Genomic DNA, 14,495 nt, shown 5'->3' on the forward strand with positions numbered 1-14,495 from the left:
GTGTACATGCGTTCAGAAGCCCGCGCAGGGCGCTAACAACAAAAGAAAAACCACACATTCGATTATGCCAATACAAACTATAATTGCGGAAATGTATTTTTTGTTCCTTAAATCTCTAGCAGTAACTAGAATTATCTACTGTAATTAATCAATTGTTTATGCATAGTATGTGTGTCAGTGAAGTGAAGGTAATACAATATCCAGGCTGAGTAACGGCGACAGAAAACGATTAATAAATTAATTGAGAGATTAAAAAAAAAGAAAAACGAGATGAATGAAGAATTGTAAACTTCATGTAATGCCCCTGTAAGTAAAATTACACACACGCACATAAAAAATAAAGAAGTTGGACGCCTGGATCATGATAGGAGGAAAACCGCTATTGCAAGAGGGGTAGTCTATTGAAAGAAAAAAACTTGCTTTACTTCGTTTAGTTTTCCCACCAGTCATCGCGACTGGTTGAATTGGAGTTGTAATTTCCGCCGAAGTTGCCGCCGCGGTCCAAGCCGTAGTGACCACCTAAAGAAAAAAAAAACATCAAATGTACAATCCCAAATAATACAAAACGGTTTTAAATATTTTATTTCCAACTTCAATAACGTCAAAATTTATTACCCATTCAGGGCGTTAAAGTCACTCGTCATTTACGCATTCTAAACCCACCTCCATTGTTTCCGAAACCGTTATTTCCATAGCCTCCGCCGCCAGATCTTTGATTTCTAGAGGGTCCTCCTGACTGTTGTCGATAATCTCTTCCTCCAAAACTACTTCCTCCGCTTCCATAACGACTCTTTCCTCCTCTTCGTCCAGAACTCGGCATTCTGCCATCGGCCGCAACGCCTTCCAACCAGCTTGGGAATTCCTGCTTGGCTTCAATCAACAAGTCCAAGAGTCCGGTGGCCAAGTTTCGATTACGATCGTTGAAGAACGAAGTCGCCAGACCCAGGTTACCCATACGACCGGTACGACCTATGCGGTGGACGTATTCCTCAATGTCCGATGGCAGATCGAAGTTAATCACGTGTTTCACGTGGGGTATGTCCAAGCCACGGGCTGCTACAGCAGTGGCCACCAAAATTGGGGTATTTCCAGACCTAAGAAATAAATAAGAAATAGCAAAATTTGTTAATCTGAAGAAGTTCAAGGTGACCCACCCAGAATTTTAAGGGAAAAAATGAATTGATGAGCAAAATTATCAGTTTTTTAACCTTTGAGTTATTTGGTGTTATTCCTACAAGATAACGTAGTTTGACCTCTTTGCGATAAATTGTCACAAATTTTGATCCAAACTCACCTAAACTGTTTGAGGGCATCTTCTCGCTCTCTTTGGCTGCGGTCTCCATGTATTGAAGTCACTGGGTAGCCTTCGTTGTGCAAGAACTCCTCCAAAGAGTCCGCACCCTTCTTAGTTTCAACAAACACCAAAGTGAGACTCTCTGAAGAAGGTTGAGTCAGATCGGCTGCGTTCAACAAGTCCAAAAGGAACGAACGCTTATCATGCTCTTCCACCCAGACAACTTTCTGGGTGATATTCTCGGAAGTAGAACCGACGCGGCCTACTGCCAAAAAGATGTAATTATCAAGGAAATCACGGGCCAACATTTGAATAGGTCCGGGGAAAGTCGCAGAAAACATAAGTGTTTGACGTTCGCCGGTCTTTGGCATCGTTTCTTTTTCCACGATGCGACGAATTTGGAGTTCGAAACCCATGTCCAACATTCGATCGGCTTCGTCGAGCACGAGGTAGCGACAATAATCGAGACCGATGCGACCACGGTCGATCATGTCCAATAAACGACCGGGGGTGGCGACCAATAAGTGGCAGCCGCGGTCGAGGTCGCGCATTTGATCGCCAATATGTGCGCCACCATATCTGAAGAAAAAAAAGTTGAATTAGTTGGATAAGGTTGTGGTTGGAAATGATTTTTCTTACACAACGCAAGGACGCACACGTGAACGGTAGGCGAACTTCTTGCTTTCGTCGTAGATCTGAGTGGCAAGTTCTCTAGTAGGCGCCAGGACCAACCCCAATGGATACTGCTTACGCCGGCTGCGTCCATGAGTAATCATCGGAGGTCCATTTTCGTACATTTGATTCAGAATGGGCACTAAGAACGCTGCAGTCTTACCGGACCCTGTCTGGGCGCAAGCCATCACGTCTCGCTTGCCCACAATTATCGGAATTGCATATTTTTGTACTGGAGTCGGAGTATCATAACGAGCTAAACTTATGTTGTTCCGTATGATCTCAGTCAACTGTACTTCCTCAAAAGATGCAATGTGACGCGGGACCTTCTCCCCGGTTGCTTCAACAGGTATATCTTCGTACTTGCTGAAGTTGATGCCCGTATTGCCCGTGCCGAAGAGATCCTGCTCAACTCTCTCGTCCCTCGGCATCGGTACAGTCCAATCGTTTTCGTTGCGACGATCTCGGTTGTCGTTCCAACGGCCACCGCCTCCGCCTCCACCTCCACCGCCGCTTTCGTTTCGATTGTCGTTCCAGCGACCTCCTCCTTCCCGAGACGGCTTCTCTGGCTCCTGCCAGCGATCATTACGGGGCAAGTCACGCTCCCGTTCCTGAAAGCGACCACCACCGCTGCTGCCGCCGCCGCCGCCGCCGCTTCCTCCGCCGCCTCGATTCCAATCGTCTCTCTCGAACGTTTCGCCATTCTGGAAGTTGTCGCGGCGGTTTCTGCAATAAGAAATTCAAACTTACTTTGATAAAAAAGAATTCAAGTTTAAAGTTTTTTATTACAATTCGATCAGTGTGCGTTTATTTTTTTGCAATTATTTCGAAGGTTGTGCTGGTGAATAACCAATAGTAAAAAATTAAGACACGCCTACAACTGAGTCAGTTATGTTCTCTACTTTTGCAGTTGTAAAAAACGTGACTATTACTTTTCTGTTTTTTATTGTGCTACATAAAAACGCAGGAAAAATCATTGGAAATTGCCAAACCAAGTTTTCGTTACATTAAGCATGCAATTCTTTTGTCCTTCAAGTCGGATCGCATCATTCACATAAAAAATATTTAAAAATTGTCTGTTATATTCCACAGTTCTTTATCTGACAATATAAGTGATCTATAAGTTGTTGTGACACAATATAATTACATATTGTTTAAATCATCGAGAATAGAAACTCATTTTAAATTGTAAACAAAGCAATGCAATTAAAATTTTGATTAATTAAAACTAGAATTAAAAAAAAAAGAACATAAAAATCATAATTACTGTAGAAAATCGTGGGCGATTTCTATTACTTCAACCACGATTTTCTACAGTAATTATAACTTTTATGATTGTTTTTCTTAAGTCTAGCTCTAGTGGTTTTTCATTTAACAATAAGCGCCTCAATTGAGCAAAGACGTTCAATATGGAATTAAATAAAGTGGGCAAAAATTTTTAGAAACCAATAAAAAGTTGTGACTCACGTGGTATTCCGTTTGCCAAATCTTTCTCAATTAATAACGCAACTGAAGTGAAAATATTTTTGTTGTGTAACAAAGTAACAGCTTTCTTTTACTTTTTAGGATGACTAATTTTTATGCTACTATGCAAATAACGACAATATCCGACGAGACGTTAAGAATTTCAAAAAGAAATCAAACTAGATACGTATTTAATTCAAATATAAATAAACATTTGTAATTGGCTCTTACAAAATTAACTGTGACCCCATTTTGCAGATAAGTTTGAGAAATTTGATTTCAGTTCTACTCAAATTACTGTTCAGAATTTGAAATATGTTGGTAGCTTTGCTTGTCTACCTCAAAGACCCAATGAGCAGTGATGTCATGGCAGTTCTGTGTGAAAATCGATAGACACACTGTTACCAACATCTAGAAAAAAGCAGAGCCTATGAGAGTTTTTTTCCAATCAACTCTAACATAGGAAAACTTCCTTGACCCTGACATCACCAACTTAATGATTATGATACCTTAACAGTTATTTTGCTACAAAAGTGCTTTCTTTGCAACTTTTTTTTTTATCAAAATGAGTCATAATAGCAGGAAATGAACATCTGTGATTACAATGACCCCAATCTTTGGGATATCAGGTAGGGAGCTATAAGAAGTCAGTGTATACTAGCCTAGTGTTGAAGCTGGAAAAGTCGCCTCCACGGTTGTCTCTTCCGCCGCCTCTGTTGTAGCCGCCGCTTCTGGCACTACCGCCTCTAGATTCACCTCGGTCTCTATCCCTATCGTAGCTACTTTCAGATAAATTCTGCTTGTTACGCAAGTGCGGGGGCACGTAACGGCCGCTTGATGCGCGACTCTGCAAGTCCAGACCAGCAAACTGTAAAGACAAAAAGTGACTAAAACAAAGACATTCAGAAATGGGGTAATTTGGGGTGAATGCCCCTAAAAGACGATGGCACTTGACCATCACCAACCTTTCGGTCAGTTTGGTCCATTGACGGCCGTCGTCATCGCCGATCAATAGTGGAAGTGCACACGACCTCCATTGTCAAAAGCTTCCGGGTCATAGAAACGTGGTAGAGACTGGTATAACCTAATATCAAGCACGTACCTGCTGCTCTAGACCTGATCCATTTTGGTTGGGTGCATTACTCATATTACTACTAATCAAGACGAATGGTAGAAGTTTTTATCTTGAAAAACCTCTAATCTAAAACTTATGAAAAGCGTCTTTGGCAGATTCACAAGAGGCGTTCATTCGCGATTCCGCACGACACTAACGCGCAGGTCCGGACGCTGCTGATGGCGGATGGACAGTGGTTCCTCTTCACGACTTGATAATTTAAACGAGGGGGAGCTCAATTTCGATAGATTTGTGATGATTTTTGGATGAAGAAAAAAAATTCGATTGACATTAGCGAAACGCCAAATGATTGACAGCCCATTCGGACCACTAGATACGTTCTAAATTCTCAGGCGCGCCAACATTCAAATTGACAGTTTAGTGAACGTCAAATCTGACGTGCTATTGACGACCTTATAGCCTCTTACTTAGGGGCTAAATTCTAGATACGTAACAAAGGAATTCTTGAGAAATGGTGGGAGAACCTCACTTTCAAATTGAAAATCCTTTCATACATTCCAAAATAAAATTAACTAGGTTATTATTAACCTAAATTCTTTATTAACTTTCAGGGTAAGAAAACACTAAATAAAGTAAAAAATTGAAGCCATCGTTATATTTCATAAAAAATTAGTCAATACAATAAGAGTTATATCCCATATGAAATATAAAGGGGGCTGTTTAGGTCCTATTATGCGTCTAATCGTCCTTCTTTGATTCAACCTTGCCACCTCTGATAAGACCCGTCCTGCGAGCAGCAATAAGACCGACTTTGCGACCAGCAGATGTTCCTCTTTTAACTGTGGACGCTTTACCAATATGTTGATGGTTACCACCACCGTGAGGATGCTCAACGGGATTCATAGCAACACCACGGACCTTAGGCCAGCAGTTGCGCTTAACCTTGTATTTGTGGTACGCACGACCGGCTTTCAAGATAGGTTTGTCGATACGACCTCCTCCAGCAACAATACCTAAAAAAGATAATATGAAAACTCGTAAAAAAAAGTTGAGGGTCAAATATTAAAAAAGTCTTCAGAAAGAGCCTCTAAATGACACTCACGTTGTAGTCAGAATGATAATTAGAAATCATCAGGTTTTTTTGTAGCGAAAATTATACTGTTTGCGATACGTACCAACCATGGCTCTGTTGTTTGAGGGAACAACTTTTTTGGCTCCTGATGGAAGCTTAACTCTGGTCTTTTTCGTGTCGTGATTGTGGGCAATGACGGTAGCGTAGTTGCCAGACGCACGAGCCAATCGGCCACGATCTCCGGTCTTCTCTTCCAGGTTGCAAACAATGGTACCTTCAGGCATGGTCCCAATTGGCAACACATTACCTATAAACAGCCAACATTACCACTGATTACAAGACAGAAAACCTCTATAAATTAACAGATTTCAGAAAGAGCCTCTAGATAAATCTTAATCATACAAATCATAACAAGCTAGAAATCATCATTTACTCTATGAACTCGTAACTGACTGAGCCTAAACCATAAGAGGACTTACCAATTTGGAGGTTAGCTTTCTTTCCACAGTACACAAACTGTCCAGTGTACATGCCTTCAGGAGCAATAAACAGTTCTTTCCTGGTTTGGAACTTGTAGGGGTCTCTAAAATGTACAACAGCCAAAGGGGCACCACGACCGGGGTCGTGGACAATGTCTCTTACAACTCCCTTAATGTACCCATGACGTTCGGAGAAGTCCAAAGAGCGCAATTTTGGGGCTCCCTTCCTCCTGTTGGTATGGGATTTGAAAACGGATCCCGCACCTTTACGCTGTGCGCGAATAACACGTCCCATCGCGAGTCACTACAAAATAAGACAAGTTACCAATTGACATAACCTATGTATTTTAACTTGAAACCAGAAAAATATCACACAAAACATTTTACCACACACGCATAAATACTTAAAAAGTATATTTAGGCATGGATGATTGTTTTATTAATTGATTTTTTCGGATTTATTAAAGTTAGAAACATGTAAACGTACCGTGTTTTCTTGCGATCAAAAGAAAAGGATGGTGTTAGGGAATTTTGTTTTTTTGTTTGAAATGACATTTAAAATGTCAAAAAATCCCTAGACTTTGAGGTTAGGAAAGTTAAAAGTTTTCGCGCCATTACTTTCGTGTGTTGTGAATGGTTGTGAAAGTTTAACATCGTTTTTTGCTGTTTAAACAACAGAAATGGAGGAAGATTTAGGTAAAATTAGACAAATAATAAGTGAAATTCCACTGTATGCACATTTTACCACATGTTTTAGACGAAAGACGACCCAAACGGCAAAAGCGAGAATCGTCATACAAAGCTAAAGCCTTTGAAAAATTCAAGCAACTTAAAAATGGCAACAGGAACAAGTACGAACCCGAAGAAATAGAAAATGTTTACGAAACTGTTGATGAAAAGGAATACACGAAAAAGGTGTTGCAGCGCCAAGATGATGATTGGATTGTTGATGATGGTAAGCTACTCAATTTCCTATTCTTTCGTTCACTTTTCTGTATAAACGGCATTTTAGACGGTAGTGGCTACGTTGAAGATGGTCGTGATATATTTGATGATGATTTGGACCACGAATCAATCGCCGCCGCTACGGCTTCTGGTAAAAAAGGTGTGAAAAGGAAAAAGAAAGTAGCTGAAAATGCAGGAAAGGGGAATCTTCACTCTCTCCTTTCTAACATGCCAGCTAAGAAGAAAGAGGTGAGTGGTTACCGTTAAGTTTGAATAGATTCTAACTACCTTTGTAGGAAAAGAACCTAGATGAAGATGAAACTTTGGCTGAGCTTCTGCAAGAAATTGAGAACGGGCCTTCAACACCCCACAGACCAAAAGCAGCGTCTTCAAGCTCATCACTCTTGTCGGCTAAACAAGCTGAGAGGGATTATATGAATAAGTTTACTTCATCATCTAAGAAACCAACCATCAGTATTCCAAAATCGAAGATCCAAACGCCTTCAGCTCAAAAACGTGTTCAGCGTAGGATTGTAGAAACTGAACCGATAAATCCATTTAAAAATGCACAGAATGAAGAAATCGAAACGGAAAGACATGTTGAGCCTGAGCCAGAACCACTTCCATCCACATCTCACTGTGAAGACATCATTCCAGACTCTTATTCTACTAATTCTGAAATGATTCCTGAAACTCAGTTCTCTGAGTCTGTGGATGATTCTGCTCAAATCCTCCCGGAATCTAATGACTGTTTTGACGATGATTTAGATATATCCCAGATTGATACCGATGAAACTCAACCTAGTCCAAAGAGCACTCTTTTGGATAATATTGAAGAGGAAATGTTGAAAAACTGGACTGTTAATGACGACACCGATAAAGTCGACAGCACTTTGAATCTTGAACAGTCGGACATTCCTCTTGTTACTGTTAACGATAAGAAGGTTTTCCGCTTCTTTTGGTGGGATGCTTTTGAGAACGCTGCCAAGCAACCCGGAGTTGTCTTTTTGTTTGGGAAAACTTACCATGAACGAACAAAGTCTTACGTTAGTTGCTGTGTCACCGTACGCAACATTGATAGGAGACTGTTTTTCTTACCAAGAGTTACAGTAAGTTAGATTAAACGCCACTACATTATCTAACATGATTTTACAGGAAAAAAATTCAGAAAAAAAAATTACATCACACGATGTGTACACTGAAATTAACGAAACCGTCATGAAAAACATGCAAATTAAGAACTTCAGAGCTCGACCCATTACGAAAAAATTCGCTTTCAGTTCAGACGTTCCCTTGGAATCGGATTATATCGAAGTTCGCTACCCTGTAAGATCGTACTTTTAGTTTGAGCCAATTTTACATTGGTTGGGTATTTCAGGCAAGAGATCCTCCAGTTTCTAAAACCGCAGAAGGAAAAACATTTTCTAGAGTTTTTGGCACTGAAAGCTCATATCTTGAGATTCTACTGTTGGACCGAAAAATTAAAGGTCCTTGTTGGTTGGATATTTCTAATCCTTTCGCAGTGACTAATCCAGTTGGTTGGTGTAGGCTGGAAGTCAACTGCAATAAAGTTACTGACCTGTCAATAGCCAAAGATGTGATAGGACGACCACCTTTGGTCGTAACGGCGATTAACATGAGACGCACTGTCAATCCAAAGACTGGTTCCAACGAGATCGTTATGTTAAGCTGCGTTACTAATGTTGAGTACTCCGTGGATAAGCAAGCGCCTAACGAAAAGTTTTTCCAGAAGCATTTTTGTGGTAAAACAGTTTTCTACTATATTTATTCCGTTTCAACTTTCTTTTTCAGTTTTCACGGGTCCTGAGCAGCAGGCTCTCCCTATTGACCTCCACGCAAAAATGAAGAATTACAAAGCCACAGCTCTCCAGAAAATGCACTCTGAAAAGGCACTTCTCAACTACTTTTGCATCCAATTTTCAAACTTGGATTGCGACCTCGTTGTCGGCCACGATCTGCAAGGCTACCAGATAAACGTTTTGAGTGAACGACTCGTTCACCATCAGATTAACAACTTCAGCAAACTCGGGCGCATAAAGCGTTCTTTCCTTCAACTACGAAAGCTAGAGAGGGAGCTGTTTTTGGGACGTCTCGTGTGTGATATTAAAATCTCAGCAAAGGAACTTATCAGAAGTCGATCCTATGACTTGGAAAGTCTTTGTCAAGCCGTGTTGAAGCAACCCGATGGAGTGAGGATTGATTTGGAACCGGACGAAGTTGTTCGGATGTACGAAACGTCGGATGACATTATCAAGCTTGTTAATTTGACCATGCAAGACACGTCGTTTATTTTAAGGATAATGTTTGCTTTGAATATTATTCCCTTGGCTTTGCAGATTACAAACATTGCAGGCAATGTTATGAGTAAGACTCTGATGGGAGGTCGATCAGAACGCAACGAGTTTCTATTGTTGCACGCGTTTTCCGAGAAAGGCTACATCGTCCCGGATAAGACGTACGCGAAGAAGAATAGTTTAGAGCAGAAAGGAGCGGCAAAAAAGAAACCGACGTATGCTGGAGGGTTGGTTCTCGAGCCCAAAGTGGGTTTCTACGACAAGCTCATTCTTCTGATGGACTTCAACTCTTTGTACCCCAGCATCATCCAAGAATACAACATTTGTTTTACCACGATGCCGACTAATTTGTCTGAAGACAACATATTATTGCCTGATAAAAGTCTCCCGCCTGGGATTCTACCTACTGAAATCCGAAAACTAGTCGAGAGCCGTCGTGAAGTGAAGAAACTTATGAACAACCCAGATTTGAACTCTGACCATAAAATGCAGTACCACATAAGACAAACGGCTCTGAAGCTAACAGCGAACAGTATGTACGGATGTCTTGGTTTCTCCAATTCTCGTTTCTTCGCAAGGAACTTGGCAGCTCTAATCACCTACAAAGGTCGCGAGATTTTAACCAACACCAAAGACATCGTCCAGAGAATGAACTTTGATGTTATCTACGGCGACACCGACAGTCTTATGATCAACACCAATATCATCGACTTTGACCAAGTCGCTCAAATTGGTGGCAAAATCAAGCAAGAAATCAATAAACTCTACAAACAAGTGGAGCTTGACATCGATGGCGTCTTCAAATTTCTACTTCTTTTGAGGAAGAAGAAGTACGCAGCTGTGACTTTAACTAAAACGAAGAAGGGAGAACTTAAAACTGAAGTTGAGTATAAAGGTCTGGATATTGTCCGACGTGATTGGTCACGACTTGCATCTGAAGCAGGTAAATTTATCTTGAACGAGATTTTGAGTGAGCAGAATTTGGACAACCGTATCAACAACATTTTAAGTCATTTGAGGAAGCTAAGGGAGGATTTAGAAAGTGGGAAAGTTCCACTTTCGCTTTTGGTAATTACAAAACAGTTGACCAAAAATCCAACTAGGTACACTGATGCTCTCAAACAACCACATGTTCTAGTCGCACTGCGCTATAACAAAGAATCTGGAGGACATTTCCGCGCTGGTGATACTGTCCCATACGTGATATGTGCCGATGGTACAGAAAATTCACCCACGCAACGTGCCTATCATATTGAAGAACTGAAAAATTCAGAAAATCTTAAAATTGATGTTCATTATTATCTTGCGCAGCAAATTTATCCAGTCATTAATCGTATCTGCGACCCAATTGAAGAATTGGATGCTTACCAAATAGCGGATTGTTTGGGCATAGACAGCTCGAACTTCAAAAAACCAAGAGCAAAACAAGAGCTTGTTGGTGTGAACTTTACTAAAGCTGAGTTTAAATACAGAAATGCCGACAAGTTTGTTCTAAAATGTTACAATTGCAAAGAAATGGTTGCGATTTCTTCTCCTGTGTCCAACAATATATCAGTTTTTGAGAAGTGTGGCAATTTGCAGTGCAAAGCTCGTCCGGCAGATTTCCGAGAATACATCGAAAATGAAATGATCAAAATTATCAATTTCTATGTAGAAAAATACTATTTTTACGAGATGTACTGTGAAGATCCTATGTGTACAAAGGAAACTATTGTAATATCATCTAATTTTTCTGGACGGTTCCCTATTTGCACTCAATGCTGTAATGCGGTGATGATGAAGAAGTATAGAGAAAACGAACTGTACGCACAGCTGAGATATTTTCACCACATTTTCGATTTGAAGCAATGTATACAAAGTGAGTATAATTCCGAATATGTTCTTCTTCATTATCGTTTTTTTGTAGAGCCTTTGTTGGATTTTCAAACTGAACAAGCTTATCAAGGCATTACAGAATGTATCGAGAAGCGATTGGACCATTGTGCCTACTCGATCATTTCATTGAAAGAAATCTTCACAGTGATCACTGGGGACAAGAAGGAAGGCGAATCAGAAATAGAAGATACAATCTATGATTTTCCGGCTGACGAGGAGGAGGTGGAGGAAGAAGATGAATAGTTTTATATTTATATTAATTCACGAAATACATATTATTTTAACAATTAAAAGTAGTTTAATTTAAAATGGGAGACGAAGTGTTAACAGTCAGACAATAGTAATTATGCACGAAATTTTGAGTATAGAAATTTGTATTTCCCGCTCTATCTTTCCTCTGTGCCATTGATACCAACATCTGCTCAAGCTGTTTTTATTTATTTTTTACTGCGTAATTTACAATTATCTTAACAAATTAATTAAACCTAGCATGACATTATTTATAATTGTTTTTTATTGTTAAAATTACATTCAATTTCGGCTGAAATTAAAATAAACCGGTCGCTACCAATCCACTTGTCATGACGACAAAAATCCCTGAACCCACGGTGTTCCCGCCAAAACATCTTCCCAAACAACAACAGCTGCACGGGTTATAAAAACCGTCGTTTTTCATGTTTCTTGTTGGAAAAACTTGTGATTTTGAGTTTTAAATACGTTTAAAATATGGTGCGACGTGACTACGACAAAGACAAAGGTAAGGACATTTCCAATTTTATGTTTTTTCTTATTTATGTTTGCAGAGAGTCTCAAGACCTTTTTGGTGGAGTTTTGCGTTCAGGATGGTTCAGGCCATAAGAACTTTAAGTATTCAAACCAGTTAACGAAATTGGCGCATCGGGAGCAAATTGCGCTCCACATAGAACTGGATGATGTTCATGACCATGATGATGAACTTGCTAAAGCGATCATGACCAACACCCGTCGCTACACAAATATGATTTCAGATGTTGTATTTGATCTCCTTCCTACTTTTGTGGAGCGTGATGTGGTCGCAAAAGACGCTCTGGATGTTTACATTGAGCACAGGTTGATGATGGAGCAGAGGATGAGGCAACCAAATGAGCAGAGAGATCCAAGGAATAAGTTTCCACCAGAGCTGTTGCGGCGATAGTAAGAAAGTTTTATTGATTGTATTCAAACTCACACTTTTATTTCTAGTGAGATTTACTTCAAAGATATGTCTGCTAATAAGACAGTTCCCATTCGTGAAGTCAAAGCTGAGCATGTGGGAAGTCTTGTGACTGTAAGAGGCATTGTAACACGTTCCACAGAAGTAAAACCTATGATGTGTGTGGCGACTTACACCTGTGACCAGTGTGGTGCTGAGACTTACCAACCAGTTGGTGGGCTCAGTTTCATGCCAGTCTTGATGTGTCCTAGTGAAGATTGCAGAGTGAACAAGTCAGGAGGACGTTTATATCTGCAGACCAGAGGCTCAAAGTTCATCAAGTTCCAAGAGCTGAAAATACAAGAACATGTAAGTTTTTGGGTTTTTTAAAGGTGGCATCTTATTAAGATATTTCAGAGTGACCAAGTGCCTGTGGGGCACATTCCTCGCACTTTGACAATTTTCTGCAGAGGAGAAGTAACAAGACAAGCTTTACCAGGTGACCACGTTGCCGTCACAGGAGTTTTTCTACCACTGGTCAGAACAGGTTTTAAGCAGATGATGGGAGGACTCCTCTCTGAAACTTATGTTGAAGCACATGTAAGTTTCCTCTTCAATTAATTTTTTTGGGAGTCAAAATCTAACTTTTGTCACAGAGAATAGTGTCGTTAAATAAAACTGCAGAGGATGAAGACTCGTCAAAATCGTTTACTGCCGAAGAACTAGCCACGTTAACTGAAGACGACTTTTACACCAAACTAGCGATGTCTTTGGCTCCCGAAATTTACGGTCACTTGGATGTGAAAAAGGCACTTCTTCTTTTGTTAGTGGGGGGCGTCGATCGGCGTCCTGACGGCATGAAAATCCGAGGAAACATCAACATCTGTCTTATGGGGGATCCTGGAGTCGCCAAGTCTCAAATGTTGGGCTACATTGATAGATTGGCAGCCAGAAGTACGTACAATTGCTTCAGGATCATCTAAATTGGATCTAATTTTATAAATTTGCAGGTCAATATACAACTGGTCGTGGCTCCTCTGGCGTGGGTCTTACCGCTGCGGTCATGAAGGATCCAATGACTGGAGAAATGATGTTGGAAGGAGGCGCTCTGGTCTTGGCAGACCAAGGAGTGTGTTGCATCGATGAGTTCGATAAAATGGCAGATTCAGACAGAACTGCAATCCACGAAGTGATGGAACAACAAACAATCAGCATCGCTAAAGTAAATTATTTAATTGTCTTAATTCATTGATTGACTATTTCTTTCAGGCTGGAATAATGACTTGTTTGAATGCCCGAGTCTCGATTTTAGCCGCTGCTAATCCAGCCTACGGTCGTTACAACCCTAAGCGCACAATTGAACAAAACATTCAACTTCCAGCGGCTCTTTTATCTCGTTTTGATCTCTTGTGGCTGATTCAAGACAAACCAAACCGCGATAACGATTTAAGACTTGCCAAGCACATCACTTATGTGCATCAACACTGCCAACAACCACCAACCGAGACACAAGCTCTTGATATGTCGGTCATGAGAAAGTACATTTCGTTGTGTAAACTGAAGGAACCTGCAATTCCTGAAGAACTCACTGATTTCATCGTTAATGCGTACGTTGAGTTAAGAAAAGAGGCGAGAAACTCTAAAGACATGACTTTTACCTCGGCGAGAAACTTGTTGGGGATTCTGAGATTGTCCACTGCTTTGGCGCGGTTGCGATTATCGAATGTGGTGGAAAAAGACGACGTTAATGAGGCGATTAGATTGATGGAGATGAGCAAGGATTCTCTTAAGCAAACATTTGAAGGGAGAGGATACAGGTAAGAGAGTTTGAAGTTGCAACAAGAAAGTACATTTAAATTTTTAGACCACCAAATGTAAATGATCAAATATTTGCGATCATCAGAGAACTTGCGGCCGACTCGACGAAAACTGTTAAAATCACCGATGTCCTAGAGAAATGTGCAAGCAAAGGATATAAACCTGATCAAGTTGACTCTTGCATTGAAGAATATGAAGAATTGAACGTGTGGCAGGTGAACCAGACTCGCACCAAAATAACTTTCATTTAGGTTTAGATCAGTTTTGTAAGAGGAACATTTTTTTCAATAAAGCTTTGCGCAAAATTGTTGAGTA

The 14,495-nt window shown here is 40.5% G+C and overlaps 4 protein-coding genes across 4 annotated transcripts; 2 read left to right on the plus strand and 2 right to left on the minus strand.

Moving 5' to 3' along the window:
* Positions 1-275: 275 nt before the first annotated feature.
* bel (ATP-dependent RNA helicase bel) lies at positions 276-4,723 on the minus strand. The gene is made up of 6 exons (XM_088036150.1): positions 4,533-4,723; positions 4,093-4,298; positions 1,934-2,692; positions 1,295-1,873; positions 664-1,094; positions 276-519 (listed from the first exon to the last, which is right to left on the minus strand). Exons 1-6 carry the CDS (start codon positions 4,575-4,577, stop codon positions 431-433), a joined length of 2,109 nt encoding a protein of 702 aa, XP_087892276.1. The 5' UTR covers positions 4,578-4,723; the 3' UTR covers positions 276-430.
* A 410-nt stretch (positions 4,724-5,133) lies between these two features.
* Positions 5,134-6,624, minus strand: RpL8 (ribosomal protein L8). Its single transcript, XM_088035723.1, has 4 exons — positions 6,544-6,624; positions 6,057-6,360; positions 5,681-5,884; positions 5,134-5,518 (listed from the first exon to the last, which is right to left on the minus strand). Exons 2-4 carry the CDS (start codon positions 6,349-6,351, stop codon positions 5,244-5,246), a joined length of 774 nt encoding a protein of 257 aa, XP_087891849.1. The 5' UTR covers positions 6,352-6,360; positions 6,544-6,624; the 3' UTR covers positions 5,134-5,243.
* Positions 6,625-6,692: 68 nt separating this feature from the next.
* On the plus strand, positions 6,693-11,464 carry PolA1 (DNA polymerase alpha catalytic subunit). Its single transcript, XM_088035722.1, has 8 exons — positions 6,693-6,752; positions 6,814-7,011; positions 7,069-7,250; positions 7,298-8,110; positions 8,157-8,327; positions 8,380-8,764; positions 8,814-11,174; positions 11,223-11,464. The coding sequence occupies exons 1-8, from the start codon at positions 6,737-6,739 to the stop codon at positions 11,432-11,434; spliced, it is 4,338 nt and encodes a 1,445-aa protein (XP_087891848.1). The 5' UTR covers positions 6,693-6,736; the 3' UTR covers positions 11,435-11,464.
* A 307-nt stretch (positions 11,465-11,771) lies between these two features.
* Mcm7 (minichromosome maintenance 7) lies at positions 11,772-14,485 on the plus strand. The gene is made up of 8 exons (XM_088037108.1): positions 11,772-11,948; positions 11,995-12,364; positions 12,413-12,731; positions 12,780-12,962; positions 13,019-13,316; positions 13,373-13,584; positions 13,632-14,179; positions 14,227-14,485. Exons 1-8 carry the CDS (start codon positions 11,918-11,920, stop codon positions 14,429-14,431), a joined length of 2,166 nt encoding a protein of 721 aa, XP_087893234.1. The 5' UTR covers positions 11,772-11,917; the 3' UTR covers positions 14,432-14,485.
* Positions 14,486-14,495: the final 10 nt, after the last annotated feature.

The sequence above is a fragment of the Gnatocerus cornutus genome, chromosome 5, assembly GCF_029298725.1.
Source record: "Gnatocerus cornutus isolate USDA-ARS CGAHR chromosome 5, icGnaCorn1.1, whole genome shotgun sequence".
NCBI lineage: Eukaryota > Metazoa > Arthropoda > Insecta > Coleoptera > Tenebrionidae > Gnatocerus > Gnatocerus cornutus.

Bases quoted from the DNA above. Each gene is read 5' to 3' on its own strand.
- bel (XM_088036150.1), bottom strand. From the start codon at position 4,577: ATGAGTAATGCACCCAACCAAAATGGATCAGGTCTAGAGCAGCAG. The intron at 2,693-4,092 runs GCTAGTATACAC...TTCTTATTGCAG, and splicing joins TTTTCCAGCTTCAACACTAG to AAACCGCCGCGACAACTTCC. The intron at 1,874-1,933 runs GTAAGAAAAATC...TTTTTTCTTCAG, and splicing joins CGTGTGCGTCCTTGCGTTGT to ATATGGTGGCGCACATATTG.
- RpL8 (XM_088035723.1), bottom strand. From the start codon at position 6,351: ATGGGACGTGTTATTCGCGCACAGCGTAAAGGTGCGGGATCCGTTTTC. The intron at 5,885-6,056 runs GTAAGTCCTCTT...GGCTGTTTATAG, and splicing joins GAAAGCTAACCTCCAAATTG to GTAATGTGTTGCCAATTGGG. The intron at 5,519-5,680 runs GTACGTATCGCA...TATCTTTTTTAG, and splicing joins AAACAACAGAGCCATGGTTG to GTATTGTTGCTGGAGGAGGT.
- PolA1 (XM_088035722.1), top strand. The intron at 8,111-8,156 runs GTAAGTTAGATT...ATGATTTTACAG, and splicing joins TTTTCTTACCAAGAGTTACA to GAAAAAAATTCAGAAAAAAA. The intron at 8,765-8,813 runs GTAAAACAGTTT...TTTCTTTTTCAG, and splicing joins TTTCCAGAAGCATTTTTGTG to TTTTCACGGGTCCTGAGCAG.
- Mcm7 (XM_088037108.1), top strand. From the start codon at position 11,918: ATGGTGCGACGTGACTACGACAAAGACAAAG. The intron at 12,732-12,779 runs GTAAGTTTTTGG...AAGATATTTCAG, and splicing joins AGCTGAAAATACAAGAACAT to AGTGACCAAGTGCCTGTGGG. The intron at 13,585-13,631 runs GTAAATTATTTA...TATTTCTTTCAG, and splicing joins AAACAATCAGCATCGCTAAA to GCTGGAATAATGACTTGTTT.